Here is a 27,756-nt window from a genome sequence, read left to right on the forward strand (position 1 = left end):
CCTCATGGGCTACAGTGCTTTCAAGAAGGCAGCTCACCACCTTCTCAAGGGTAATTAGGGATGGGCAATAAATCAGCCCAGCCAGAACTGCCAACATGCCAAACTTAAACAAAAAGATTCCTTGCGGTGGTCAAAAAGTTGGCAAGTTCCGATCAAATTTAGATGTGGTTGCTGAGCCTTTCGGACAGCTGTTGAAATAGTGCTGCTCGAATGTGGACCAGCAAAATGATTTTGAAAAGATTAAACAGCCCTCTGAGATCTTGGGAGTATTACAACCTAGAACTACAAACCATAGTAGCAGCAGATGTGTCTTTAATAGGTTCTGGGACAGTATTATTTCAAGTGCAGATTGATAGCAAACATTGACCAATTTACTATGTCTCATGGATCAGAAACAGAATGAGGAAATGTGACAATTAAAAAAGCAGTGGCACAAATGTGGCTTGCAATAAATTCTCAGACTAAGCTGGATCTCATTTGCACTGATGTGTTTAGGAGAGTTAAATCCATGCAGATTCTTATAGTGCTGCTTGGCTTTGGGACTGTGGCCATTTCTGAATACCATTTTGTTGGCATGGTGACCGGTGATCCTTGCTGCTGAATCTTCTTAATTTCACCCGAGGCTTAGTCCGAGAGTGGATATGGGGTTTTCTTCAGTGCAAAGAGGCAAATTGGTTGAGCATCAGCTCTTACGGTAGTATGGTCATTAATCTTTAGTTTCCCCAGACCAGAAAATAATTTTGGAAATTCATTCTGTAGCCACCTAAGATGGCCACAAACAGACACAAAATGGAAGACTGCAAAGAGTGCAGGGTAAACGGACATGTTAAAGAGCAAACAGCTTGCAGAAGCAATTATGCATTGAAACAATTGCAGAAACCAGTTTCCTGGCAGCTGCAGAGATCAGGCAGCGCTGTAAATGGGAAAGCCGTTAACATAGTAATGAGGTGATACTGGGCAGTCCCAGGTACAATGGATACAATTAAGTATCAATTGATACTTTTAATAGCAGCCCAGACACGATGGAGCCAGAGAAGCCCAGGACAATGGGTCCTAAGAACCGCCCCAGCCATCAAGGAACGGCCCTAGGATTGGGGGGTTCAAACCATATCGATTGGGAAGAGGCCCAATCGATCCCCAGCAGGTGAGGAAGCCCGCCCCAAGGGGCGCGGACCCCTGGGACCTATAAAAGAGAGGTCCCACGCATGATTCAGTCTTCTGATTCTTTCTCCTGATTCCGGCTTCTGAATCCAGCCTCGAGACCCCTGTCTTCTCCATCAGCCGATTGAACTGAAGCCGCCAATAAGTAAGTGCCTAACGACGATCGCCACCTGACCCCGGCATTACTTATACCATTGTTGACCGATAGTGACCCGAAGCCTGCAGCCCAGACGGAACGAAGGCCTTGTTCCCTGGCCTCGCAGTTCCTTCTTAGATAAGTATTAGTCGTTTAGTGGTAGAAGTAAGTTAGTCTTTAGCGTGTGCATGAGTGTTATTATAATTGTGTTATAATAAACTCTAATTGTTTTGGACTTACTAATTGGTGTACAACTTTATTGCCTTGAACTTCACCTTGAACTTGTGACGGTGTCTATACGGCACCTGGTGACTCCAGAGCTTAGAATTTGAAACAGAGCCAAAGGGAGTGTTAAGCACACTCACACAAAACGAGCAACAATTCCTAAATTTACTGCTGTAACCCTCATCAGCAACCTCATCCACTTCATAGATTAGCTTCAATTTAAGCAGCTCTTTCTCATGAGGAGAGAAATTTCTTGATTAAGAATCTCACCCATTTCCTCTGACTTCACGCATAAATTCCCTCTTTTGTCTTTCAATGGGCCAATCCTTTCTCTAGTTACCCTCTTGCTCCTTATATACGAATAAAAGGCTTTGGGATTTTCCTTAACCCTGTGAGCCAAAGATATTTCATGACCCCTTTTAGCCCTCTTTATTGCGCGCTTGAGATTTGTCCTACTTTCCCGATATTCCTCCAAAGCTTCATCAGTTTTAAGTCGCCTAGATCTTATGTATGCTTCCTTTTTCATCTTAGCTAGTCTCACAATTCCATCCGTCATCCATGGTTCCCTAATCTTGCCATTTCTATCCCTCATTTTCACAGGTACATGTCTGCCCTGCACTCTAATCACCCTTTCCTTAAAAGACTCCCACATTTCAAATGTGGATTCACTCAAACAGCTGCTCCCAATCCACATTCCATAGCTCCTGCCAGGGCTGGTTTAGCACAGGGTTAAATCGCTTGCTTTGAAAACAGATGAAGGCAGACCAGCAGCACGGTTCAATTCCCGTACCAGCCTCCCCGAACAGGTGCCAGAATGTGGCGACTAGGGGCTTTTCACAGTAACTTCATTTGAAGCCTACTTGTGACAATAAGCGATTTTCATTTTCATTTCATTTCATTCATTTCAAGTTTGTTATACTTGGCCTTTCCCCAATTTAGCACTCTTCCTTTAGGACCACTCTCGTCTTTGTCCATGAGTATTCCAAAACTTACGGAATTGTGATCGCTATTCCCAAAGTAATCACCGACTAAAACTTCAACCACCTGGCCGGGATCATTCCCCAATACCAGGTCCAGTATGACCCCTTCCCGAATTGGACTATTTGCATACTGCTCTAAAAAACTCTCCTGGATGCTCTTTACAAATTCTACGCCTCTACGTTATCTATGCCTCCAACACTACACGAGTCCCATTCAATGTTGGGGGAAGTTAAAATCTTCCATCACGACCACCCTATTGATCCTACATTTTTCTATAATCTGTCTACATATTTGCACCTCTACTTCACGCTCGCTTTTGGGAAGTCTGTAGTAAAGTCCCAACAATGTTACCCATATTGCCTCAATGCTCAAATCCTCCATATTCCCTGCCTTAATCACAGCTGTGATATCATCTCTGACCAGTAATGCAACTCCTCCACCCCTTTTACCTCCCTCTCTATCCCTCCTGAAGCATCTATACCCTGGGATATTTAATTGCCAATCTTGCCCTTCCCTCAACCAAGTCTCAGTAACACCAATAACATCATATTCCCGGGTACTAATCCTGGGATTAGTTCATCTGCCTTACCTGCTACACTTCTCGCATTACAACAAATGCACCTCAAACCACCTGTCCCTTTGCGTTCATCATCTCTTTCCTGTCTACTCTTCCCCTTAGTCACAATGAGTTTATTATCTAGTACCTCACTGGCTTTAGTTTCTGCCTCTATACTGACCTCTAACTTCCTAATCTGGTTCCCATCCCCCTGCCATGTATCATCTTTTAAACTTGCGATTCAAGTATTTCCGAATCCAGACTATGGTTCATGACTCCTCGGAGATCTGTGTACCATGAGTCATGAATAAGCTGGCCCAACTCCACGAAAATTGCAGGGTTAGGAGATACTGCCCCCTGCAATGGAGCTGGCCAGGTCGGGAGTTCTGACTTGCAACCCACACTGATCACATGAAAACTGACGGCAACAGGAATGAGGGTGGGAATCCCAAAATCAGATCCCTTCTGCCATCTTTCCCCGCCTTCCATCAGACAGTAAGAAGCATGAAAGTTTGGGTCAATATTTCAGTTCAATAATCTTTCATTAGAATTGATTTATCTAATCTTATCTAATTACACTTCTTTCTCACTCCACAGATGTTGCCAGACCTTCTGAGTATTTCCGATATTTGATGTTTTAATTTCAAATTGCCAGCAACCACTACTGACTTTACCATACTTTTTCCTGTTTAATTAATATATTTATAAAGGTATTGGGTGGGATTCTCCTTTGGCCGATGCAGAAATCGCAAAACACGATTGTGCAGAGAATCGGTTCCGATTCCGAGATCGCGGGAGGCACCAAATTGTCGCCAAATCGCGATTCTCCGTCACCTCGACAGTGCACCAGTGCGTTCCGGAATGCACGCACAGTAAATACCGTTTGCATGTCATTAGTGGGCCTGACCTGGTATTCTCCAGGGCCTCTGCGATTCTCCTCCTCCAAAGGGCCCAGTTCCTGACGGCGCTGTTCATGTGTGCTTTTAAAAATAGTGAAACCGGCGTGGTGGCTACTCAGGGAGAGAGAAGGGGTATGGAAAGTGCCCAACATCGCCAAGTTTGCTGACCGTTGTGCCGTTCCCTGGGGGGGGCTTATGCCTGGGCCAGGGGAGTTGCGAGGCAGGCCAGGATCTGGGCTGTGGGGTTGGGGTGGACTGGCACGGAACACCATTGCCGCAGCCGCCAAGGCTGCTATACATCTGAGCATGCTGCTGACTGCCCATTTTGACCTTTGGGCCACAGGTCATATAGGTGTCCTCCCAGGCCAACCCCCTGGGTGTCCTCTGGCGCTAGCCGACCCATCAGCTGTATGGCTGCGCTCCAGCACACCCACTGCCATCTTCTTGGCTGGGATGAGTGCGTGTGGCTATTGAAATGTAAATATGTGGCTGTAGCTTGTCAGCCTCCCAAGTGTCAATCACTGGAGCCATCTGGGATGGCCACTTCCAACTAGGTACAGAGAAACTCGTAAAGCCTGGCGGGTAAAATGGACAAGCCAAGACTCAAGCAGGCTCAGATCCTGAAATGCATATTCATAAGCAAGAAGTCCAGACAGTATCGAAACTCCGTCCAATTAGCATTTTAATGGGGCCGATTAGCATTTGAACGTCCATCTTCACCAAAACAAAGGACTGGTACTCAAGCAACCGGGACAGTCCCAGACATTTCGGCACCACTCCCTGTTCAAGGGCAACGCAAACAACGGGGATCAGTGACCACTTGGGACATGCCCAGCCATCCAGATCCCCGCCCACTTATTGGTTAAGGAATCGAACGGAGTGATCAGGGATCATCCAATTAGTAAAGCCCAAATCGAAGGACCGCCCAAAAGAGCGTGAACCCCCCCCCCCCCCCCCCCCCGAGTATAAGAAGAAAGGTTTGCCATATGTTCGCTCTCTCTTGGCCCTGGTACCCCGGTCACGGCCATCGCCAAGTGCAGCAACACCAGAAGCAAGTCCAAGTTCAAGTCTCGCTACCAGACGGACGAGCCCAGCTGAGCAGCAGTTACTCCTTCGAACCCGAGAGATCAAGAATTGAACAGCGGCCACTGTTTTCTGACCTAAGCCAGGTGCCAGCAGGTAAGTACAGGTTGTCTTAGTTGATAGGTAGTGTTTATGTTGCATGATTAATTGTGTGCAAAATAAAGTGCCCTTGACCTTGAACTAACTAACTGGTGTTTGGCTCTTTGATCGATAGCCGGTTGAAACTTGTTGTGGTATCATTTGATACCTGGCGACTCTCAGCATTAGGACATAGATAACACAGAAAGAAGGGCAAATTCACTGATTGCCATAATTGGAACAGAGCCACAGAAAATCCAAGTAAAAGAAAGCACAACATGAAGGACCCGGCAAACGCCTCACCATTTTTCATTGGAATCGATTGTGTTCCACGTGGCGCCAGTGCTAGCCCCTTTTCAGTAGCAGAATCGGTCCAGGTGCGGCACCAGTTTTGCTATCATGAAAGTCCATCAATTCCGGGTTAGCGTCAACTCTTAGCCTTTGAAACGGAGAATCCCGCCCACTATCTTCAAAGAAAATAGTTTGACAAGCATTTCTGTTTGCTAAAACATGACACATCATGCATCACATTGCAGCTTGCACTATACTGTCAAAATGTCCTTGTGACAAAACTGATTCTTAGTATTTCTATATTTCCCTGGTCAAACAATTGGTAATTTGTGAATTAATTGTCTACAGATTTTTGGCATTTTCATGAAATACATGTTATTATAAGATTTAAGTAAATGCTACATACCATCAAAAAGTCTGCATTGTCCCAGGCAATAACAATATCAAAACCTTGATGTTTGACGGTGAGTTTGATTTCCTCCCCAGATGGGTGGATCTGTATTTGATTACCATTGTATGGCAGGATGATGGGTCTGTAATCAAGAAGCATTGTTAGGCTGATGAAATAATAAATGCATTGGTAAAATGCAAAGTGCACATTTTTATTATTACTCCATGTATTCAAAAATCCTTAAAATTATTCATAAATTGTACACTTTTTTTCTGTTTTATGCATTTCCATGTTTTTCCTTCCTCCTTTATCTTCTGCCTTCAGGAAACATGCTCTCAGAAAGCATTAGTGATGCTTGACAAAGTAATGCAAAGATTTGCATTGCCTTTTACAGTATGGCAATCAAGAAGCTCTTCTACTCTTACCACCCACCATTGTGCCTGAAAGGATTTTTAGGCTGATAATCAACCTATTTGGTCATATTATGAACACACCTTCTATGGCCATCAAGTCTTGCAATGGAACTTGAACCCCTGGCTCAAATGTGGGAACACCAACATTGAGCCACAGGGCTTCTCTTCCCATACTGCCTGCAAAATAATGAATATTCATCAGCTGAGCAGGCAAGCACATGGCTAGCTCTAGGGTCTATGCTAGCAGAACTTTTGGGCTGCTGTTGTGAGGTTAACGCTCTTATAAATAGTTATTTATAACTGGCCGAAAGGCCTTCGCCGGTTCGCGCATGCGCCGGTGCGTCAGATAGTTATAAATAGTAATTTGGAATTCCGGTAGTGACCATGTAGTAGACGGTCGTGACCCTGGAAGCTCCCTCGCAGGGAGGTTCTTTTTATCCCGATAATGCCTATTTGTACGGCTGAGTGTGGATGAAAGATTTTTTAAACACCCAACTAACTAAGCGGCACTACACTGAATGATGTCTGACACTCACACACCCAGGAATTAAAGTAACAGCTGCAGGCAGGCCCTGGAAAGCACTCATGAAGGAGCGATGGTGGCGAGCTCGGAGTTGCCGCTTCCAGCCCAGTGGCCCACAGACTAGCTGGTGGACTTTAAATAGTAGAGGTTGGAAACCTCTGAGGACCTGGCCAGAGCCAGACCTGATTAGGGTGCTGTGGAAAAAAAAATGGAACAGCAACTTGAAGCTAAGGGTGCTTCACTGCAGAAAATGGAGGAGTCCACCGCCGCGGCTGCACCATTTCCTAGACAAGGAGAGAATCCTGAAATGGGCAAATATTCCCTGATTGTGACACAGAACTGGCGAAACATCGGGCTGGATTCAACAAGATTCTGCATAAAGGTGGCATAAAATTTGAGGTTCTGTATCAGACTCATTTATGGATCATCTTTTGAAATCAGGAGCACTATATGGATGCTCGTGAGGAAGCAAGCAAGCTTTTATGTGACCAGGGGATTGGGAGTTTGGAAATATGTTGGAAAATGTTTGAATTATGTTGTTGATATTTTTGATCGTTCGATTGTTGTTTATTTGAGTTTCTTTCTTTTTCCCTTTCTCTATTATTCTCCTCATTTCTTTTCTACTGATGGGAGTCATGTGTTCTGGGTTTGGGGAGATCTGGAGGGTAGGACAGTGGTTATGATGGGTCGTGTGTGGGTGGTGTGGCAGGTCCAGAGAAGGCCTTGTCTGGGGCCACCATACTGGCGAAAAAGCCAGTAAACAGAAGAGATTTGGGGACGAAATGGAGAGAGGAGGGCAGAATTTGGATTTTGTTTTTGGTCTAGTTTGTGGGGTGTAGGGTGGGAGGATGCAGGAGAGCTGACATTCGGGCCATACTGTTCGAAGCAGAGGTATAGTAGTCAATGGCGGTTGACATCTTAAGAGTACGATCCGATGACCTCGGGTAATTGGCTTAAACAGAAATATGGTTGATTCAAGTTTGGGGGGGGGGGGGCAGGTAGGTGCCCCCTGACTCATTTGGTGACTTAGAATGTTTGAGGACTAAATGGACCTGTTAAGAGGTCACGCATATTTGCGCATTTGAAGAATCTAAGGACGGATTAATGTTTCTGCAGGAAGCTCACTTGAAAAAGGTGGATCATACAAGTCTAAAAAAGGGGTGGGTCATTCTGATCCGCCATTCAGGGCTTGACATGAAGGCAAGAGGGGTGGTTGTGTTGATCAGCAAGAGGTTGGCTTTCACAGTGACAAAGATTGTGGCAGAACAGATGATAGATTTGTGCTGGTGAGCAGGTGGTTGGAGGGCCCCCCCAGTGGTCTGGGCAACATTTGCTTCCTAAACTGTGATTATGTGGATTTCATGAGACGGGTTCTGGCATTGATCCCAAACTTGGATACTCCCAAATTGATCCTCGGTTGGGGGGGGAACTTCAACACAGTCCGAGACCCGGAGCTGGACCGCCAGTGCTTTAGATCTGGAAAAATATCGGCCATGGCTGGGGAGCTGTTGAAGTTAATGCAGCTTATGGCGGAGCTGTGGATATGTAGCACTTTGAGAGACATGGAAGTCAGAGTTTTCCTTCTTCTCCCATGCCCAGGATAGATGTTTTTGTTTTGGATAAGATATAGATAAATAGAAGATAGGAGCAGAAGGACGCCTTTTGGCCCTTCAAGCCTGCTCCACCATTCATCACGATCATGTCTGATCATCCAACTCAATAACCTAATCCTGCTTTCTCCTCATAGCCTTTGATCCCATTCTCCCAAGTGCTATATCCAGCCGCCTCTTGAATATATTCATTTTTTAGCATCAACTACTTCCTGTGGTAATTAATTCCACAGGCTCACCACTCTTTGGGTGAAGAAATGTCTCCTTATATCTGTCCGAAATGGTTTACCCTGAATCCTCAGGCTGTTACCTCTGGTCATGGACACACCCTTCATTGGTAACATCTTCCCTGCATCTACCCTGTCTAGTCCTGTTAGAATTTTATAAGTCTCTATGAGATCCCCCCTAATTCTTCTGAACTCTAGCGAGACATTGATTTAAAAATAACTAAATTTAGTGTACCCAAATAAGGGGAAATTTAGCATGGCCTGCACATCTTTGTATGTGGGGGCGAAATCCAAGCAAACACATGGGGAATATGCAAACTACACACGGACAGTGACCCAGAGCTGGGATGGAACCTGGACATCGGCGCTGTGTGGCTGCAGGGCTAACCCACAGTGCTGTCCGTGGAAAAGACATTGATGACATAAGTGACTGGGATGGAGTACCCGGCGATTATGGTGTCTGATCATGCTCCACACTGGATGGACTTATGGGCTGAAAGGGCGACCCACCAAAGATCCCAGTGGAGGATGAACGTACGTCTCCTTGCAGATAAAGGGATTTGTGAAAGAATAGAAGGGGCTATTCGCAATTATGAGGACCAGAATGACACGGGGGAGGTTTCTGTCGTGGTGGTGTGAAAGCTGTGATTATGGGAGAGTTCATCTCGTTCCGGGCACACAGGCTGAGAGTGGACTGAGCAGAGCAGTCATGGTTGATGGAGGCAATTTGGGCAGTTGACCATAAATACTTACAATTGCCTGAGGAGGCACTACTGAAGGAGCGACAAAGGCTCCAGTTTAATCTAGTTTCTTCTGATAAGGCGGTGAGACAACTGCATAAAGCTAGAGGGTTGGTGTATGAATATGAGGGAGAAGGCCAGTTGGCTCACCAATTGAGGAAACAGGCAGCAACAAAGGAGATAGGTAGATTGAGGGATGAGAGAGGCAGGGAGATAACAGATTCGGAAGAGATTAATATAATTTTTGAGTCTTTTTATCAGAGATTGTACAGTCGGACCCCCGTCAGGGAATGAGGCAAGACAGCGCTTTTTGAATGGATTAGAGTTTCCGAGGGTGGATCAGGCAAGGGTGCAGGGGTTGGGGGCCCAAATAGGTCTATGGGAGGTTGCTGAATGTGTGGGGTCGATGCAGGATGGAGGGGGTGGAGGTTTTAGTGTCAAATGGATGCCGAGAAGGCGTTCGACAGAATGGAAGAGGTGTTCTTGTTTGGCATATTGAAATGGTTTGACTTTGGACAGGTGTTTGTGGACTGGGTCAGCCCTGAAAGCAAGCATTTCGACTAATGGGGTCAACTCTAAGCATTTCACCTTGCAACGTGGGATGAGACAGGATGCCTACTCTCTCTACTTTGCTCTATGCCCTTGTGATTGAGCCATTGGCAATGGTTCTCACGCCCTAGAGGGGATGGAGTGGTATTGAGAGGGAGGTGGGGTTGGGGGTGGAACACTGGATCTCTCTCTATACGTGGATGACTTCCTGCTGCACATTTCAAACCCCTTGACATGCCTCAGTAAGGTAGTGGAGTTTGTAAGCGAGATTGGCACCTATTCCTGATCAGCACAGGAGGGCAGGAGGGCTTTTTGAGTGAGCTTCCATTCCACTTGGCAAGTTCGAACTTTCGATATCTGGGGATCCATGTGGCATTGGACTGGATCTGGCTTCATAAGTTAAATTTATGAGAGTAGTGGAGGGGATGAAACAGGACTTTAAAATTTGGGATACGTTGCCACGAACCCTGGCGGGACAAGTTTGGACGATAAAAATGGTGGTCCTGCCGCAATGTCTGTTTATATTCCAGAAGCTCCCAAGCTTCCTGCCCAAACCGTTTTTCAAAAAGATTATGTGGGCAGGGAGGATTCATCGTATTAAGAGAGCTTTTCTGGAAAGGGATAATCGAGGTGGTGGCCTACAATTCTCCAAAACTATTACTGGGCTGCTAATATCATCATGGTTCAGAAGTGGATAGTACATCAAGGGTCGATACAGGGTAGTATAGAAGAAGCCTCATGTTGGAGGACCTCCTTGAGGGCACTGGCTTCAGCATTCCTGTCATTCTCACCGAATAGATACTCATCAAATCCAGTGGTTGTTTCCACACTGAGGGTGTGAAATTGGTGCCGGCAACACTTTGGTCTGGAGGGCATATATATAAAGTCGCCGATTTGTGAACACGACATATTTGTCCCAGCTAGACTTTATGCTAGGTTTAAAAGAGTGTGACCTTCTAGGAATTAAATGCTTCAAAGACCTGTTCCTGGGAAGGAAGTTTGCAAACTTGACTGAGCTGGTGGAGACTTACCAATTGCCCAACAGTAATGGGTCCAAATTCCTCCAAATCAGAGTCTTTTGGAGACAGGAGGTGGTCAATTTACAATGTTACCTCCCCCAGGACAACAGGATAGGCTCTGATCGGAGGATGAAATTGGGAATGGCAACATCTCCAACGTATATCACATCCTCCCTCCCTCCCCCCCCCCCCCCCCCCCCACCGCCTTCCCCACCCTGCGCCCCCCCCCCCCCCCCACATGAGCAGGAGAGGGAGAGAGCGAGCCAGGGAGCAGCTTGGGAACAGTTAAGTGACATAAAAACTGACCCCCAGTTTCTTGTGGCCTTCATTTCCGGGAGTTGGTGAGAGAGAGATAGAGTGAGCCGGGGAGCAGCTTGGGAACAGGCAAGTGATATAAAAACTTACCCACAGGTCGCAGCAGCCTTCATTTCCGGGATTGGGGGAGAGAGAGCGAGAGCCGGGAATATCCTGCTATTCTGAGTGATCCGGGGGGGGGGGGGGTGGTGGATGTAATCTATATGGACTTCAGTAATGCCTTTGATAAGGTCCCTCATGGCAGACTTGTACAAAAGGTGAAGTCACATGGGATCAGAGGTGGCAAGATGGATACAAAACTGGCTAGGTCATAGAAGGCATTAGTTGCAATGGCAGGGTGCTTTTCTAATTGGAGGGTTGTGACTAGTGGTGTTCCACAGGGATCAGTGCTGGGACCTTTGCTGTTCGTAGTATATATAAATGATTTGGAGGAAAATGTAACTGGTCTGATTAATAAATTTGCGGACGACACAAAAGTTGGTGGAATTGCGGATAGCGATGAGGACTGTCAGAGGATACAGCAGGATTTAGATCGTTTGGAGACTTGGGCAGAGTGATGACAGATGGAGTTTAATCCGGAAAAATGTGAGGTAATACATTTCGGAAGGTCTAATACAGGTAAGGAATGTGCAGTGAATGGTAGAACCTCAAGAGTATTGACAGTCAGAGAGATCTAGTTGTACAGATCCACATGTTCACTGTAAGTGACAACACAGGTGCAGAAGGTAGTCAAGAAGGCATATGGCATCCTTGCCTTCATTGGCCAGGACATTGAGTATAAAAATTGGCAAGTCATGTTGCAGCTGTACAGTGTATAGAACCTTAGTTAGGCTACATTTGGAATATAGTGTTCAATTCTGGTTGCCACTCTACCAGAAGGATGTGGAGACTTTGGAGAGGGTGCAGAAGAGATTTACCAGGATGTTGCCTGGTGTGGAGGGCATTAGCTATGAGGAGAGGTTGAATAAACACGGTTTGTTCTCACTGGAATGACGGAGGTTGATGGGTGACCTGATAGAGGTCTAGAAAATTATGAGAGGCGTAGACAAAGTGGATAGTCAGAGGCTTTTTCCACAGGGTGGTGGGGTCAATTACTCGGGGGCATAGGTTTAAGGTGCGAGGGGCAAGGTTTAGAGATGTACGAGGCAAGTTTTATTTTTTACACAGAGGGTAGTGGGTGCCTGGAACTCGCTGCCGGAGGAGATGGTGGAAGCAGGGACGATAGTGACGTTTAAGGGGTGTCTTGACAAATACATGAATAGGATGGGAATAGAGGGATACAGACCCCGAAGTGTAGAATATTTTAGTTTAGACGGGCAGCATGGTCAGCACAGGCTTGGAAGGCCAAGGGCCTGTTCCTGTGCTGTACTTTTCTCCAACTGGTCAACGAGGAGGAAGCTTCAATGGAGGTTTTTGGCAAAAATGGGAGGAAAAATGGTGGGGGGGGGGCGACGATGTGAGGGGGGATTTAGAACGAGGTACTGCGCGGAATTAATAAATCCCCATCCAGTGCCAGACTTAGTCTTATCCAATTCAAAGTTATATGTAAAACGCATACTTCAACAAGTACTGAAAGATCAGGGCGGCAGGGGGTTGTGGGATATAGTAGCTATTGTATATTTGGTGTAGTGGTGGGTTATTTTGATGAAAAAACTCTTTGGGGGTGGAATTGGTGAGATTGTACCATGTTATATTGTTACAGGAGTTATATGCAATGTTGCTGTATGATGGCTTGTTCGCCATTGCTCTTTGATTGTTTCTGTACTTGATATACCATCAATAAATTATCTTTCTTTTAAATATAGTCATTTGATAGTACAGAACTTGAGTTTTGCTGATAAAAGCTTTTAATGTCCAAGTTTTTCATCTTGCACTCATAACGACAATGCGCAAAAATATCAAATGTAAAGGGAACAACAATTTGTACTTCATGAAAAGGCTGCTGAATGACTGACAAGTGGACTCTGATTTGTAGAGACATTGCTTTGGAGAATACACCAGTTAACTGATGGCTGACAATTAACTTCCAAGATTTGTTTAAATTAAATGTTTCATGATTTTTAAAAGCACAAGTGAACCTCGCCATCGGGAATTCGGCCCATTGGAGGCTGACAATCATAAAGGCCCTGGAGAGGATGTCAGGCCCACTAATGATGTGCCAAGGGTGTTTACTGTACGTGCTTTCTGTAACGCATTGACACCTTTGTAGAGGCGACAGAGAATTGAGATTTGGCGAAAAATCGGTGCCCGACACAATTTCTGCATGGAACAGATTCTCCACCCAATTGTATTTCCCAAATTCCGGCGTCGGCCACGGAGAATCCCGCCCTTTTCCTTTTCAGGCTGATCTGAAGTAGACCAAGTACCTTTTTAGAATCAAAACTGTGAGCCTGCACAATATGCAGCAAGCAATGATCTGATCAGGGTAGCTCGCCATTATCTCACAGGACGCTTTGATGAGCCCGATTTCAGCATCAAGCTTGCACAGTGAGCAAATGGCTCAGGCCCTATTCACGACTGACAATAAGGCCAATCCTACAGCACATGGAACTACAACACATATATGATTGGTAATGGTAGGCTTGTGGTAGACAGTAATAGAGAATCCCCTGGCAGTTTTCTCATCTGACATGCCAAGTAAAAGGAGCTCATTTGATTGCTCCATTTGAAAAGTGAATGCAAGTGCAGGATGGAGCCCTTTAAGATATGGAAATTATGTGCAACTGCAGATTCAAATATAGGAAACGTTTCAGCTAGTGGAAATATGCAAAGGGTTTGGAGGTTGGATGTCACTCCATTGAAGATGCACTTGTGGAACCCAACAAAGAGGTTTGTAAGAACTGCGCCTAGAGGGAACTCATGGAGTTGTTAAACACTGAACGGAAATCCACAAGTTGCTGAGTTCATAAGTTCAACTAATACTGATTGAGACAATGGGGGCAGGTCTAGATCACCATGATATTGTGCTGCAGTACATAAGTCTATGGCTTCCTTGAAGAGTACTTTGGTGAATAGGGTAGCAACTTGGCCTTGCCATTCATATTGAAGCTATGTATGGGCGGGAATCTCTTGTCGGCTGATGCTAAATATCAGGAAAGGCGAATGGTGGGGAATTGATTTGGACGCCAAAATCATGACGGGTGCCACGTTCATGCCAAACCGCAATGCTCCGGTGCCTCGACAGCAGCGTCTATGCATTCCACTCCGCACGGAAAGGAAACGCCATTTGCATACCTTTGGAGCCTGACCCAGTATTCTCTGGGGCATCCACGGTGGTTCGCCTCCACTGGGGGTGGGGGATGGTTCATTTAAACTTTTTTAAAATCTGGAAACAGGTGCCGTGGCTGATGAGGGAGAGCGAGGCGATTGGATGTGCGGAGGCATAATCATGGGCAGCCGGTCCGGACACTGGTTAGGCTGCTGGGTTGGGGCATGAGGCTGGGGTGACGCCTCACGGGACTGGGATGCTTTTCAGGAATGGACCGCCACTGCTGCAGTCTGCAAGGCAATCATCTTACTGTGCACCCCACTGACCACCCACCTTGGCCCCTGGTTCTGCAGAATGCCACCAAGCATCTGGGTGCCACCAGGCATATGGGTGCCCCCCCACCACCCCTGCACCCCTCCACCCTTGCACCCCACCCCCGCACCTCAGCTGCCCTCATCGCAGCATCACATTGCATGACCAAGGGCAATGCCCACAGTAGCACCTACTGCTGGCAAGGGAAGCGCCAACAGGTGGTACAACTGGCAGCAGGGATGGGTGCCAGGGACCGACCCCCCCCCCCACGGTGCCGGGCAACGATGAAGCAAGGGTGAAGGGGCAGGAACCACAGTGCCATTCAGGGCTGTGTAGCCCGGTTGACCTGGTTGGGCATGGGGGGTACACACTATGCTAACTTGTCGGCCTTTCACCCCCTGCAGACAACGGATATTGGAGTACAACCAGCAATGGTGGCCTTCCTGCTAGTCGCCGCAGCCCTGGGGATACTCTGCATCTCTAGGAGCTGGAGCTGCTCTAAGAGGAGGCAGCTGCAGCAGTGGGGCTTGCCCCAGAGGAACAGGAGGCAGCTTTTAAAGATGGAGAGCCGGCTGCCCAAAGGGCCATGGAGAAAGAGGAGGTGTGAAGGAGGCGTCGCATGAGGCCTCATGTGTACCGGTAGTGCCCACCATTTGAGGACCTGCCGGACACGGCATGCTGAAGACACCAGCCGGGCAGAGGGACAGAGTGACATACCTGCCAAATCATTGCGCACGTGGCACCGTGGGAGAATAGGGGAGGACACCCTCTTCCGGTGGCCGTTAAGGTGACGTTCGCACTGAACATTTATGCCACGGAGTCCTTCTTGGCGCTGAATGGGGACCTATCCTGGATCTCATAGAGCTCGACGCACAGGTGCATCCTCGCCGTCATGGAGGCCCGATATGCCCAGTTGGCACAATACATCCATTGCAATGTGGATTGAGCCCATCGGGATGCCCGGTTCACAACCATCTTCAAGGTGCCCCAGGTCCAGGGGGTGATCAACGGGATGCATGTCACCCTATTGCACCTGCAGTAGATAGGCCGATCATCACAAATCAAAAGGGGTTCCACTATGAACGTGCAGCTGCACCTGATACCCAGTTGGAGTGCACAATGCCTTCATCCTGGCACACTTGACAGTTTCTGGCCCCTTCGAGACACACCCTGGCTGGGGAACTGGTCCTGGACGATGGGGGTTATCCACTGTGGTCATGGCTGATGAAATCTATCCGGAGGCCACAGGCCGACGCAGAGACCAGCTACAACGTCATCCATGCAGTAACCAGGGGCTTGATCGAGCTGTGCTTTGACATCCTGAACATGCGGTTCAGGTGCATGGACCGCTCTGGAGGGCCCTCCAGAGTAGGGCTGAGAGGATCGCCCACATCGTGGTGTCCTGCTGCGTCCTCGACAGCATCGTGCCGCAGAGGGGTGAAGTGCTGGAGGAGGAGAAGGAACACCAGGCTCCTCCGATGAGCAGGATGTGGGGAAGGGTGAGGATGGACAGGACATGGGGCCTGGGCAGGCATGGTCTGCATAACGTGCGTGCCAGGGCTAGGATGTTCTAAATCGCCTCCAGGTTCACCGGCTATTGTGTCGAGGGACCTGACCAGGGGCCCAGGCACCGTATCCCACCTCTACATCCCCCCACCTGCAACCCCCTCCATGATACCTACCTCCGCAATATGGGGTATGAGCCCTCGTTTGGCAGTAACAGCTGGCCTGCCCCATGGGATGGAGGATGATGACAATCCGCTCTGTGATGAACTCTGGTGCTCCGCATCATTTGAAAGCGTCCGACTCCGTTCCACGGTAACACTTTCCACCATCCACCTGGGTGATCCCTGCATGCGTGCTGGCCAGCCCAGATCAGCCCACCTCTCACACCCTTCTGACAGAGCACCAAGGCAGGTTGTAATATTGTGCACAGGTGTTTAATGTGGATAAATATATACAGGTCTGTGCCCCAGCCTCTGACGCTATACTGTGCCCCGCCCCAGCTTAACTGGTGTCGAAGAATCTGGCCGTAAGGGCACTAATGCTGCACTGATGTGGATCCCCAGACGGTATATCACAAGTGGATGCAGCCAGGCGTCACAGTGGCATATTGGCTGCCACTGCTGCCTCATGGCACCGAGGACCCGTGTCTGCGTGGATCTCACCCCCACAACACAGGTGTGCAGGGTAGGTGGATTGTCCACACTAAATTGACACTTAATTAGGAAAAAATAATTGGATACTCTAACTTTTTTTTATAAAGGAGTGGAGGCAGCCTGCTGTGATTCCTGCCCTGTGACTTGACGGTCATTTTCAGGGGTAACCGGGCCTTGCTGCTCGGGTGTCCCAGGTAATGTGTTACTGCCCTGTTCTGCCCGCAGCCCGTGTGATGCACCAGGGACAGGAGAGGGGCGGGAGATGCTGCGGTGTTCTGGAACCTCCCCTGCAGGAGTTCTCGGCACAGGGTCCTTCACCCCCTCCTTTGGGGTGCCCAATGGCTTCCAGGCTACTCCATGGGACAGGGTTGCGAGCGGAGCTAACTCCTGAGGCTCCCCTGTAACCTGGAAAGTCCTGGAAACCGCTCTCATCTCGATCAGGACCTGCATGCCCGCAGCCATGGGGCACAGGGAGTCGTTCACCTCCATCTAGGACAGTGCCACATCACACCAATTGTGCCACTACCTTCTGGGTCTGTGCCACATCAACCAGTGGTTGTGCCATCTCCTTCTGGGGTTAGGCCACCTCCCTCCATGTCTGTGCCACGTCGGACAGCGCCTGGGCAATGACACAGAAATTCTATTAGTGAGCCACACTCAGAGGGGTCACTGCAATGTTCAGGTGGCTCTGGCACAAAGTAGCCTGTGAGTGGACAGCCCTGAACTGGGCATTAACGGCCTGCATAGATTGCCTCAAGCCTTAGACATGCATAGCCAAAACCGTCGCCCCAAGCCCTGCACCACGGACGCCACCTGTGCAGTGTTGGCCTTGGTGGCATGCATGGTCGCACCATCGCCTGCTCGTGGTTGGTGTTTGGACTTCTCAAACTGCACCTGCAGGTGCTGGATGTTCATTGAAAACCCCTCATGTAATCCCAAGCTCTGTGACTGCATCTCCACAATAGATGGGTCTGTTTGTTCCAGAAGTCTGAAACCAGTCTGGACAGCTGCTAATCCCTGGGGTCGGCCCGCCCTATGACTGTTTTCCCTCTTCGGGGTTCCCACCTCCATCTGCTGTGCCAGAGCATGTGTGAGATGCACAACAGATAGTGCCCCAGCAGCCTTCTCACTAATGTGCCCAACAGAGGTGTATGTCTCTGGGTTGGAGAAGGGTGTCGGAGACACTTGTGACAGGAGGTCAGTGTCATCCCCGGACTCCAGCTCCGGCGTGTCCCGGAATGCGGGTCCATTACTCCCATCTCTTGCCGCTGGTCGACACCTGGGGTTCTGGCTGTGGTTGGGGTTGGACGCAGTGGAAACCTGAGGGGCCCCCATCACCAGTAGCTCCTACAAGACACAAGACAAGACGCATGATTGCATCGCAAGCCGGGATAGAGTGAGGGTGGTGTGCGGTGGAGTGGGGGTGGAGTGGGGATGATACATGCCGCAACTCTGCAGGGTCGGACTTCCTCGCCCGATGCCGAGCTCCCCTGGCGACTGTCGTTCTTCGGGCCCACTGACCATGTGCGGTGTCCTCAGCTGTGCTGCGACAAGGACGGCAGGTCCGGCCTATCCCTCCAGCCTTCTCCTGCTGCCGGCGGTTGTGCGCAGCCATCTCCTGTGGCGGGGGGGGTTGGAAAGACACAGAAAACACAGCTTTAGACAGTCTGACACATGCAAGTGGGTAGCTTGTGGCTTCAATGCCAGCATTTGGTGCAGGGCGGTGGTTCACTGGCCCACCAGGTGGGCGCGGGGCTAAGGTTAAGAGTGTGCGGGATGGGGTTAGTGTCAGGGGCACAGTGCTGCCTAACAGATCATCCCGAGGTTGTTCAGTTTGTTTCGGCACAGCTGGCTAGTCCAGATTTTCTTGCGCATGGTGCTGACCATCTCTGCCACCTGCACCCAGGACTGGCGAACAATGACAGCTGGCAGCCGACTTCCCACCCCGGGCTACAGTATCTACCACCTCTCCTCGACGGCATCCAGCATGATCCCCAGTTCCATGTCTTGCTGCCATTTTGTTGGCTGGGGTGATGTGTGTGGAGAGTGAAGTGTATGTATGCGGCTGCAACTTGTCAGCCTAAGTGACAATCATAGACCCGCAAAATGCCGCACCATTTCTCATTGGAATTGTGATGTTGTGCGGAGTAAATAATGGCATGATGGGAAAACAGGTCAATTACTGGGTACCACGAAATTAAAACTGACTTTGCATGACCTAAAGCACAAATACAATCAGAAAAGGTCAAGTTGTTCCAAAAACTGCCTGACTCTGTAAACTCTGATTAAACTAACTCGTCATAACCCAAAGCAGTCTAAATACGACAAGATAGTTCAGAACTAGTCTCTTACGATACTTAAACAAGTCTGCTTCGTTTCTTAAACATGCGATCAAAAGACAAGATAATGATATGAGACCAGAGTCCTGAAAGGTCAGCAAGGTGACGCCAGTTTTCTGATATTGCTTATGTTTTTACTTCTGATCGAATTCCTGACCAAGCTGTCTTCAGGTAATCTTGATTCATATAATGTATAAATATTGTCCTTTTTCTCTGCAATAGCGCAGACTTGGGAAGGACCCAGCAGTTTGTATTTGACTGCTCTCCGACTCCAAGTTTCAGCCATTTCTGCATGCAGTTGTAATTCGCAAATAAAGCTTTGTTTTGTTTTCTTAACGAGCGTTGTTGAATCTTTCTATCACAGTCCAGAAGCGGGAAAAATATTGACTTCTACAGATTTGATTGGGTTCCACGTGGCATCGGTGCTAGCCCCTCAATGGTTGTTGAATCGGTCCAGGTGCGGCAATTTTGCATCGGAGGAGTCCATAAATCCTGCTTTGGCATCAACACTTAATCTCAGGAACAGAGAACCCGGCTGATGGTTTTTGCAAATGTGAGGAGCGGTGAATCCGACCAAAGGTTTTTGCAAACGTGAAGGAGTCCTTAATTGTGGATATGGAAAACTTTCACAAAACTGGTTTTAGCAACTCTCCCAACCATTCAACCAATTCATGTAGTGCAGAACTAGTCTTGATAAAATAAGGCATAAAGGGACTTTGTTTCTCTGTGCCTTGGGCAGTCCATATATACGCAGACACAGTGAGCCATGACGGTGAATTCTATCATACATATCATCCGGCAGCTTGATGATCTTAAATAAGTTAAACCAGTATTTTTTTAGCTTGCTTTCCAACAAGGTTGGCCAATGTTGCTGAGAGGCTGGTCCAATGGATCCAATTTGGATTTGCCATTTAGAATGGCATGCATTTTGTCAATATAGTCACACTTATTAAGGTTGACTATTCCAGTCCCTTTGTCAGGTTTGCAGCAATAGCTCAGCTATGCTTCAGGCATATTTAAACAGAGCATTCTCACTGGACGTTGTAGCCATCTGAGATGGCCACCTGCAAAGGACCATGGGAACTATGGCCAACCCAGGACTCAGACAGATACAGACCTTCTGTGTATTTGAAACACAAGTAGCTAGACCTGATCGAAACCTGCACTCGTTTGCATTTTGATGGCCCGTTGCCCAGAACAATAGGACTCCAGTCAAGAAACCGGTACAGCCACAGACTTATCGGCACCACTCCCTTCATTCAGAGAGCCCAACTTCCAAGGTCAATGACCGCTAAGGACCCGCCCAGCCACCAAGGCACCCGCCCCTTTATTGGCCGAAATTGAAGGCAGTGATCAGAGCCCTGTCGAACTGTTGGGTCCAAGATCAAGGACCGCCTCAAAGAGCGCAAATTCCCAGAGGGATAAAAGGGGACACAGCGATGTGTTCTGCCTCTTTTGGATCTGGCCTGTGCCAGCCTCTTTTGGGATCGGCCTGTGCCCACACCAGTCGCAGCATAACGACCAGCCAGCCAAGTTCAAGACCAATGATCGCTACCTGACAGATGAGCACAGCGGAGACAGAGCCACATATGGGCAGCACTGTAGCACACGTGGCTAGCACTGTGGCTTCACAGCGCCTGGGTCCCAGGTTCGATTTCCTGCTGGGTTACTGTCTGTGCAGAGTCTGCATGTTCACCCAGTGTCTGCATGGGTTTCCTCCGGGTGCTCCGGTTTCGTCCCACAGTCCAAAGACGTGCAGGTTTGGTAGATTGGCCACACTAAATTACCCTTCATGTCCAAAAAGGTTAGATGTGGTTATTGGGTTATGGGGATAGGGTGGAAGTGAGGGCTTAAGTGAGTCGGTGCAGACTCGATGGGCTGAATGGCCTCCTTCTGCGCTGTATGTTCTATGTATCATCATATTCCAGCCAAACACTAACACACTTCTTCAAACCTGCTACCTGAAATCAAGAGAAAGGCCTTATCCATTTGCACAGTGCTGGTCGCCCTGAAGTTAAGTATAGGTTATTGTAGCTGATAGGTATAGTTTAACTCATAGTAGATATTGTGTTTGCATGTCAAAGTAACACAAAAGTAACCTTTGTGTATGTAAAGAAACCATCTTTTGAACTAACTAACTGGTTGTGTGGTCATTTGACCGATATAAGGGAAGGTTTGTGGTTCACTAAGATAAGTAGGAATACCCACAGTATTGGCGACGCTGTTGGGACATAACATCATATTGGCGACTTTAAAGAGCAACAAAGTGTAAAATTGTCTGAAGGCAGAAGTAATTTGCGATTTGCTAAATTATGGAAAAAATGCTGACATTTCAGATTATTACGGAAATTTACCAGTCACATAGCAGCTCTCATTTAAATTTCCTCACCCATCTGGCTTTATAACTTAGGTTTGGCAAAGAGAACACCAGTAAATAGAAAAGGTTATTCAATATGACATATATTTTGATACTGCAGTGCTCATTGTGGTACCAGTCATGGCTTAACTAATAGTACTCTCACCTCTAGCTTTTGGTTCAAAGTCCACTTGAGCACAAAACCCTAAACAGACAGTCCAGTGCAATACTGAGAAAATTCTGCATTTCAGTGTTGTATTCCAAAACTAAGGCTCTGTCTGCTATATTGTAAAAAAATTCCGTGCCTAAACCATTCAGTATCATCTGACATCAAAAACTGTAATTTGGAACAAGGAGTTAAAGTGATCATCAGGTAGCAAAAGTAATTGTTAGGCCTCCCTCCAGCATACTCACCGATGACCTCCCACCCATTCTGTCCAGTTCCACTCACGCATGTCCTCCCATTCCCACTCAGACCTGATTGACTCATGTCCTCCCACCCATTCCCACGCCACCCCCACTCATTTACTCATGCCTTCCCATGTCCATTCTCACACACTTCCCTCCCCCTACCTGTATTTCACCACCTTTCTTGGATGGGAGAAACCTCCCACTCCTCCTGCACTCCCAAGCCCCAGTAGTGCATCTTGCCCTGAATCCCCTTACTCCAGCCTCGCTCTTTTTCCCCCTGGACAGCCTCAACCTTTCTCTCCCCAAAGGCAACAGTTCCACACTCTCCCAAGGTTGCAGCCCCACGATCTACCTAGGCCGCAGCCCCACTCTCCTCAGGTTACAGTCCTGTGCTCTCCCCTCCCAGGCCTCAGGTTCTGCACTTGGACAGAATCAGAATAGTTACAGTGCAGGAGGCCATTTGGCCGATTGCGTCTGCACCAGCTCGCTGAATGAGCATTTCATCTCGTGCCTTCCTCTTGCCTTCTTTTCATAACTCTGCAGATTATTTATTTTCAAATAATTATCTAATCCTCTCTTGAATGCCTCAATTGAACCTCCCATAATCATACTTCCAGGCAGTGCCTTCCATACCCTAACCACTCGCCGTGTAAAATTTCATGAATGGGAACAGTGTCTCGCGATCTAATTACATAGACCCCTCGCTCTCCTCCCATGCTCCCCCCTAATCAGTCACGTTCTCGAACCTATCCAGCAGTAGTGATTCACACAAGGGGAGGCAGCACAATCGGCATCGCAGAGTTTACCTGGTCATTGTCATATTACTTTGTGCAAGCCGACCACTGCTTTGCTTATATTACAATTGTAATGACATTTTAAAAGTACTTCATAGGCTCTAAAACGCTTTCGGATATCCCAAGATTATGAAATATGTCATCAGCAAATTAGTTCTCATTTCCCATTTACATCATTGTGTGCTGTGTCCAAGAGTTTCGCTGTGAGTTGGTACATAGCCACAGCAGAACAAGTCAGCCGCATCCAAATAGAATACAAACCAGCAGCCCTTTCATTTTAATGCCACAGTCAAACCGTTAACAATGTAAAAACCAATGTAACTTTGACATAACAGCATGGAAAGGACTAGAATATGGTTTCAATTATCTTAAATTAAGAAGCTTTATCAAAACATACCCCTCGTCATTCACTGTAATACTTCCATTCTCAACTTTGATCACGGTACTAACGATCTGGATTATGATTCTTGAAATAGTTCCACCACTTTTTCTACGAAGTTGAATGTTAAAATCTCCTGAGCAATCACTGGCAAATATGTAGTTGCACGTTGTACTGATGGCAAATATTTTATTGTCAAAGGTCTGGAAATGGTCAGAGCCCCAAGTATAGCACGTTCCTTCTGTCAGAGCTGTGAAAGAAATGTTTTGTGTAGATTAAAAGAAGAAACTTTATTGGTATAACATTTGTAACATTTCAAACACTCTCAAAATCCTCCCAATGAACTGCATCTGTTTCCCATTTAGAACCAAGTAAAAGCTCATCTACTGATCAGAGAAACATGGGGCTGGGGGACCGAAGAATCCCCCCCATCATCTTTTACATCTTACGAGTCAATCTTACAAAACAGCTCATGTGTATCTTAATGGACCTATCACAATTGGTCCACAAATGGAAGATCTTCAAGGGGTGAATACAAATTGTACACGCCCTATATAATGAGAAATATTAATTAAAATATTGCATCTCATTTACTTATTGATTCAATGTAAGTGAAACATAATGATGGTTCTCCAGTTCTGGTAAGAATTTAGGAGAATCAATATAATCAATCATTGAATGCTTACACAGAAACCATTCAGCCTTTCATATCTGTGCCAGCACTCTGCAAGAGCACCTTTTGACACTCCCCTGCCTTTTCCCTGTGGTTCAGAATTTTTTTCTGTTCAGATAATATTCCATTCTCTTTTGAAAGCCACAAATGAATCTGCCACCACCACACTTTCACACAGTGCATTTCAGATCTAAACCACACGCTGTGTAGATTATTTTTCCTCATGTCATTTTTAGTTCTTTTGTCAATCATCTTAAATTGGTGCCCTCTAATTCTCAATTCTTCCAGTAATCAGAGCAGTTTCTCCTCATCTATTCTGCCCAGACATCTCATAATTTTGAACGCCTCTCTTGTATCTCCTCTCAGCCTTCTCTTCTCCAACGAGCACAGCTCCAGATTCTCAAGTCTATCATCCCCAGAATCCACCTTGCCAATCTTTGCAGCACTCACTCTATTGCCTTTACATCCTTCCCAAAGTGTAGTGTTCAGAACTGAATGCAATACCAGTTGAGGCCAAGCAAGTGATTTTGAAACTTGTATTGTAACTTCTTTGCTTTAGTGCTCTATCTCCTTCAATAGAAAACCCAAATCCCATATGCTTATTACAGAAAGGTTACAGCACAGTAGCATGCCATTTGGCCTCTCACGTCTGTGCTGGCATCAAGTTCCGCACCCTCCTTTTCTCGATAACCCTGTACATCCTTCCTGACCAGATAACTCATCTAATTCCTCTTTAATGCCTTGATTGAACCTGCCTCCACCACATTTTCAAGTAGTGCTTCCAGATTCTAGCCACTTGCTATATTTTTTAAAATTCTCATTGCTTCTTTTGCCAATTACCTTGAATCTATTCCCTCTTGTTCTCAATGTATTCACCAATGAGAATAGTTTCCCCTATCTACTCTGTTCAGACCCCTCATGGTTTTGAATACCTCTATAAAATCGCCTCTTAACCTCCTCATTTCCAGGGAAAACAGTCCCAACTTACTTAATAACTACTCTCTTAAAGGTTTCCTGCCATCTTTGGCTATATATACACCCCAGATCCCTCTGCTTCTTAACGCCTTTCAAATTATAATTTCAGAAGTGTTCCTCACACTGACCTCGAGGGAACATCATTATACACCATCCTCCAGTCGAAAAAGATTGTTCGTTTGACTTTCTGTTTCCGGTCACTCAGCCAACTTTGCGGCCACTATCCCTTTTACTTCATGGATTTCAACCTTGCTCACATGCCTGTTGTGGCATTTTATAAAACATCTTTTGGAAATCCATGTACATCATCGTCAATACCTTCATCAACATTAGGGCAGCACGGTAGCATTGTGGATAGCGCAATTGCTTCACAGCTCCAGGGTCCCAGGTTCGATTCCGGCTTGGGTCATTGGCTGTGCGGAGTCTGCACATCCTCCCCCTGTGTGCATGGGTTTCCTCTGGGTGCTCCGGTTTCCTCCCACAGTCCAAAGATGTGCAGGTTAGGTGGATTGGCCATGATAAATTGCCCTGAGTGTCCAAAATTGCCCTTAGTGTTGGGTGGGGTTACTGGGTTATGGGGATAGGGTGGAGGTGTTGACCTTGGGTAGGGTGCTCTTTCCAAGAGCCAGTGCAGGCTCGATGGGCCGAATGGCCTCCTTCTGCACTGTAACTTCTATGTAAACACTCATGCTCCTTCATCAAAAATATCATGTTAGTTGTACATGATTTTCCCTTAACAAATCTATGCTGATGTTCCTTAATTAATCCACATTTTCCCAAGGAACTGTTACTTCTGCCCAGATTATCATTTCTGAAAGCTTTCCCAACACCAAGGTTAAACTGACTGACTGTAGTTACTGGGTTTATCCGTATCCACCAAAAGTATAACATATTCAATTTTCCAGTCCTCTGACACTGCCCTGCAACTAAGGAGGCGTGAAAGACTATGGCCCATTCCTCCACAATTTTCACCATTAACGCCCTTAGCACCTTTATATTGTGAGGACCATGAAGAATCCAGCACAGGTTTACAGAGTCAAACGGAAAATAACTTAATTTGCAACATGTACACAGTGCCAGCAGTTGATACCACACTGGCCAGCTCAATTTATACAGTTGCACTGTTAATGATTGCCCCTCATTGAGGAGCTCATATTCGTCAAGGAACATGGGGTAACCAATTGTTCCCAGCCAATAGGATCCAGGCAGGTTATACCACTTTAGATGGATCTTATGTGGTCCTAGTGATTGGCTAACTTTAAGTTCAGCCAGTTTTCTCATACTTTCTCTTCAATGTTTAGCCCATCCAGTGTCTCAGCTACCTTTTTTTCATCTGTGACTTTGGCAGGATCTTCTTTCTTGGTAATGATAATTGCAAGGTGTTCATTTAGTGCTGCCGCCAGTTCTCCTTTTTGGTCCCACTCATTTTACCAGCATTTTACTCTTTGTTTTTTGAAGACTTTGGGATTTGTTTCTATGTTACCTTCCATTCTCTTCTCATGCTCTCTTTTTGTTTCTTGTATTTGTCTTTTTTACTTTCCCTTTGAACTCTCTGTACTTAACCAGGTTCTCACGTGTAATATTAACCTGCCATCTGTCATTCACACCCTTCTTCTGCTGCACCTTACTCTTTTATCAAGGGAGCAATGGCTTTTTGTTCTGTCCCACCTTTCCCCTCATGGGAATGTGTCACAACTGTACCAGAATTATCTCCTCTTGAAAGGCAGCCCAGTATTCCAATTCAATTTTGTACATCAACCTTTGATTCAGAGTTATCTCAGGCAGATTCATTCTCATCCCATTAAAATTGGCCCTCCCCCAATTAATGATTTTTTACTCTGAATTGTTCCTTCTCCTTTTCCATAGCTACGCTGAACCTGGTGATACTCTGATTACTGTCCCATACATGCTCATCAACTGACATTTGATCGACCCAACAAACCTCATTTCTTAGAACCAGGTCTATCCTTCGATCAGAATGACACTAATCTAAAAAAACTCTCCTGAACACACTTCAGAAACCCTTCCCATCTCTCACACTCATGTTATTATTATTCCACACATATTAAGATAATGAAAGTATCCCATTAAAGTTTTTGAACCTCACTGTAATCTCCTTGCAAATTTGTTCCTCTATATATTTCCCACTAGTTATGGCCTACAGAAATAGACCCAGTGGCACTCTATTTTCTCTTAATTCTAATCAAATATATTCCATCGTTGACCCTTTGAGAACATCCTTACTCTGCAACACTAATATTCTCTGAACCAATATTGCCACCCCTTCTCTTTTTTCCTGAACAATTTGCATGGATATTTGAAAAGTAAAATCAATTCAAAAAGTACAGGTTAAGGCCCAAATACAATAGTGCATACAATAAGGTTAGAAATATGGTTATTTTATAAAAGATAATCAACAATTGTATTTGCGCATTTACACAATAATCTGCTCAGCTACTTTACTTCAATACAATTAAACACAATGATGACTGGATATTAAAATACTCACAGTAATAATTGCGCTGAAATGTCTTGACTGGACCTGCATACTGGTGGCCGTAGCCTGACATATGGTTACCTATATACACACATTCAGATAAACATATATAAATTAAAGCCAATATACAATTTATCATAAATAATTCACAAGTTTCGAAAGTTAACTGCCATTTTTGACAAGAAAATAATGAAATGAATTTGTTTCTGATTTGAAAACAGCAATGAAAATTTCCAATTGGCAAAGGGCCAGTTTTTTTTATTTATTCATTCTTGGGTTGTGGGATAGCATTTATTGCCTATTCCCAATTGTCCTTGGTAAGTAGGCAGTGAGCTGTGTTCCTCAACCACTAAAAAGCAAAATGGGTAGGAGAGCCAACCCATGGTTTACAAAGGAAATTAGAAATAGTATCCAATCCAAGGAAGAAGCATACAAACTGGCCAAGAACAATAATAG

The 27,756-nt window shown here is 46.5% G+C and overlaps 1 protein-coding gene across 1 annotated transcript in view; it reads right to left on the bottom strand.

Annotated features, from left to right (window-relative positions):
- The window catches only part of LOC119970922 (mucin-6-like), a 415,844-nt gene extending 388,467 nt beyond the window's left edge, over window positions 1–27,377 (bottom strand). Inside the window, exons 1-3 of the mRNA XM_038806032.1 lie at window positions 27,313–27,377; window positions 23,174–23,405; window positions 5,817–5,943 (exon numbers count right to left, since the gene is read on the bottom strand). Coding sequence (XP_038661960.1) covers window positions 5,817–5,943; window positions 23,174–23,405; window positions 27,313–27,373 — 420 coding nt within the window. The 5' untranslated portion in view covers window positions 27,374–27,377. The remainder of the gene's footprint in view (window positions 1–5,816; window positions 5,944–23,173; window positions 23,406–27,312) is intronic.
- Window positions 27,378–27,756: the final 379 nt, after the last annotated feature.

The sequence above is a fragment of the Scyliorhinus canicula genome, chromosome 9 (genome assembly GCF_902713615.1).
Source record: "Scyliorhinus canicula chromosome 9, sScyCan1.1, whole genome shotgun sequence".
NCBI classification, from domain to species: Eukaryota; Metazoa; Chordata; class Chondrichthyes; order Carcharhiniformes; family Scyliorhinidae; genus Scyliorhinus; species Scyliorhinus canicula.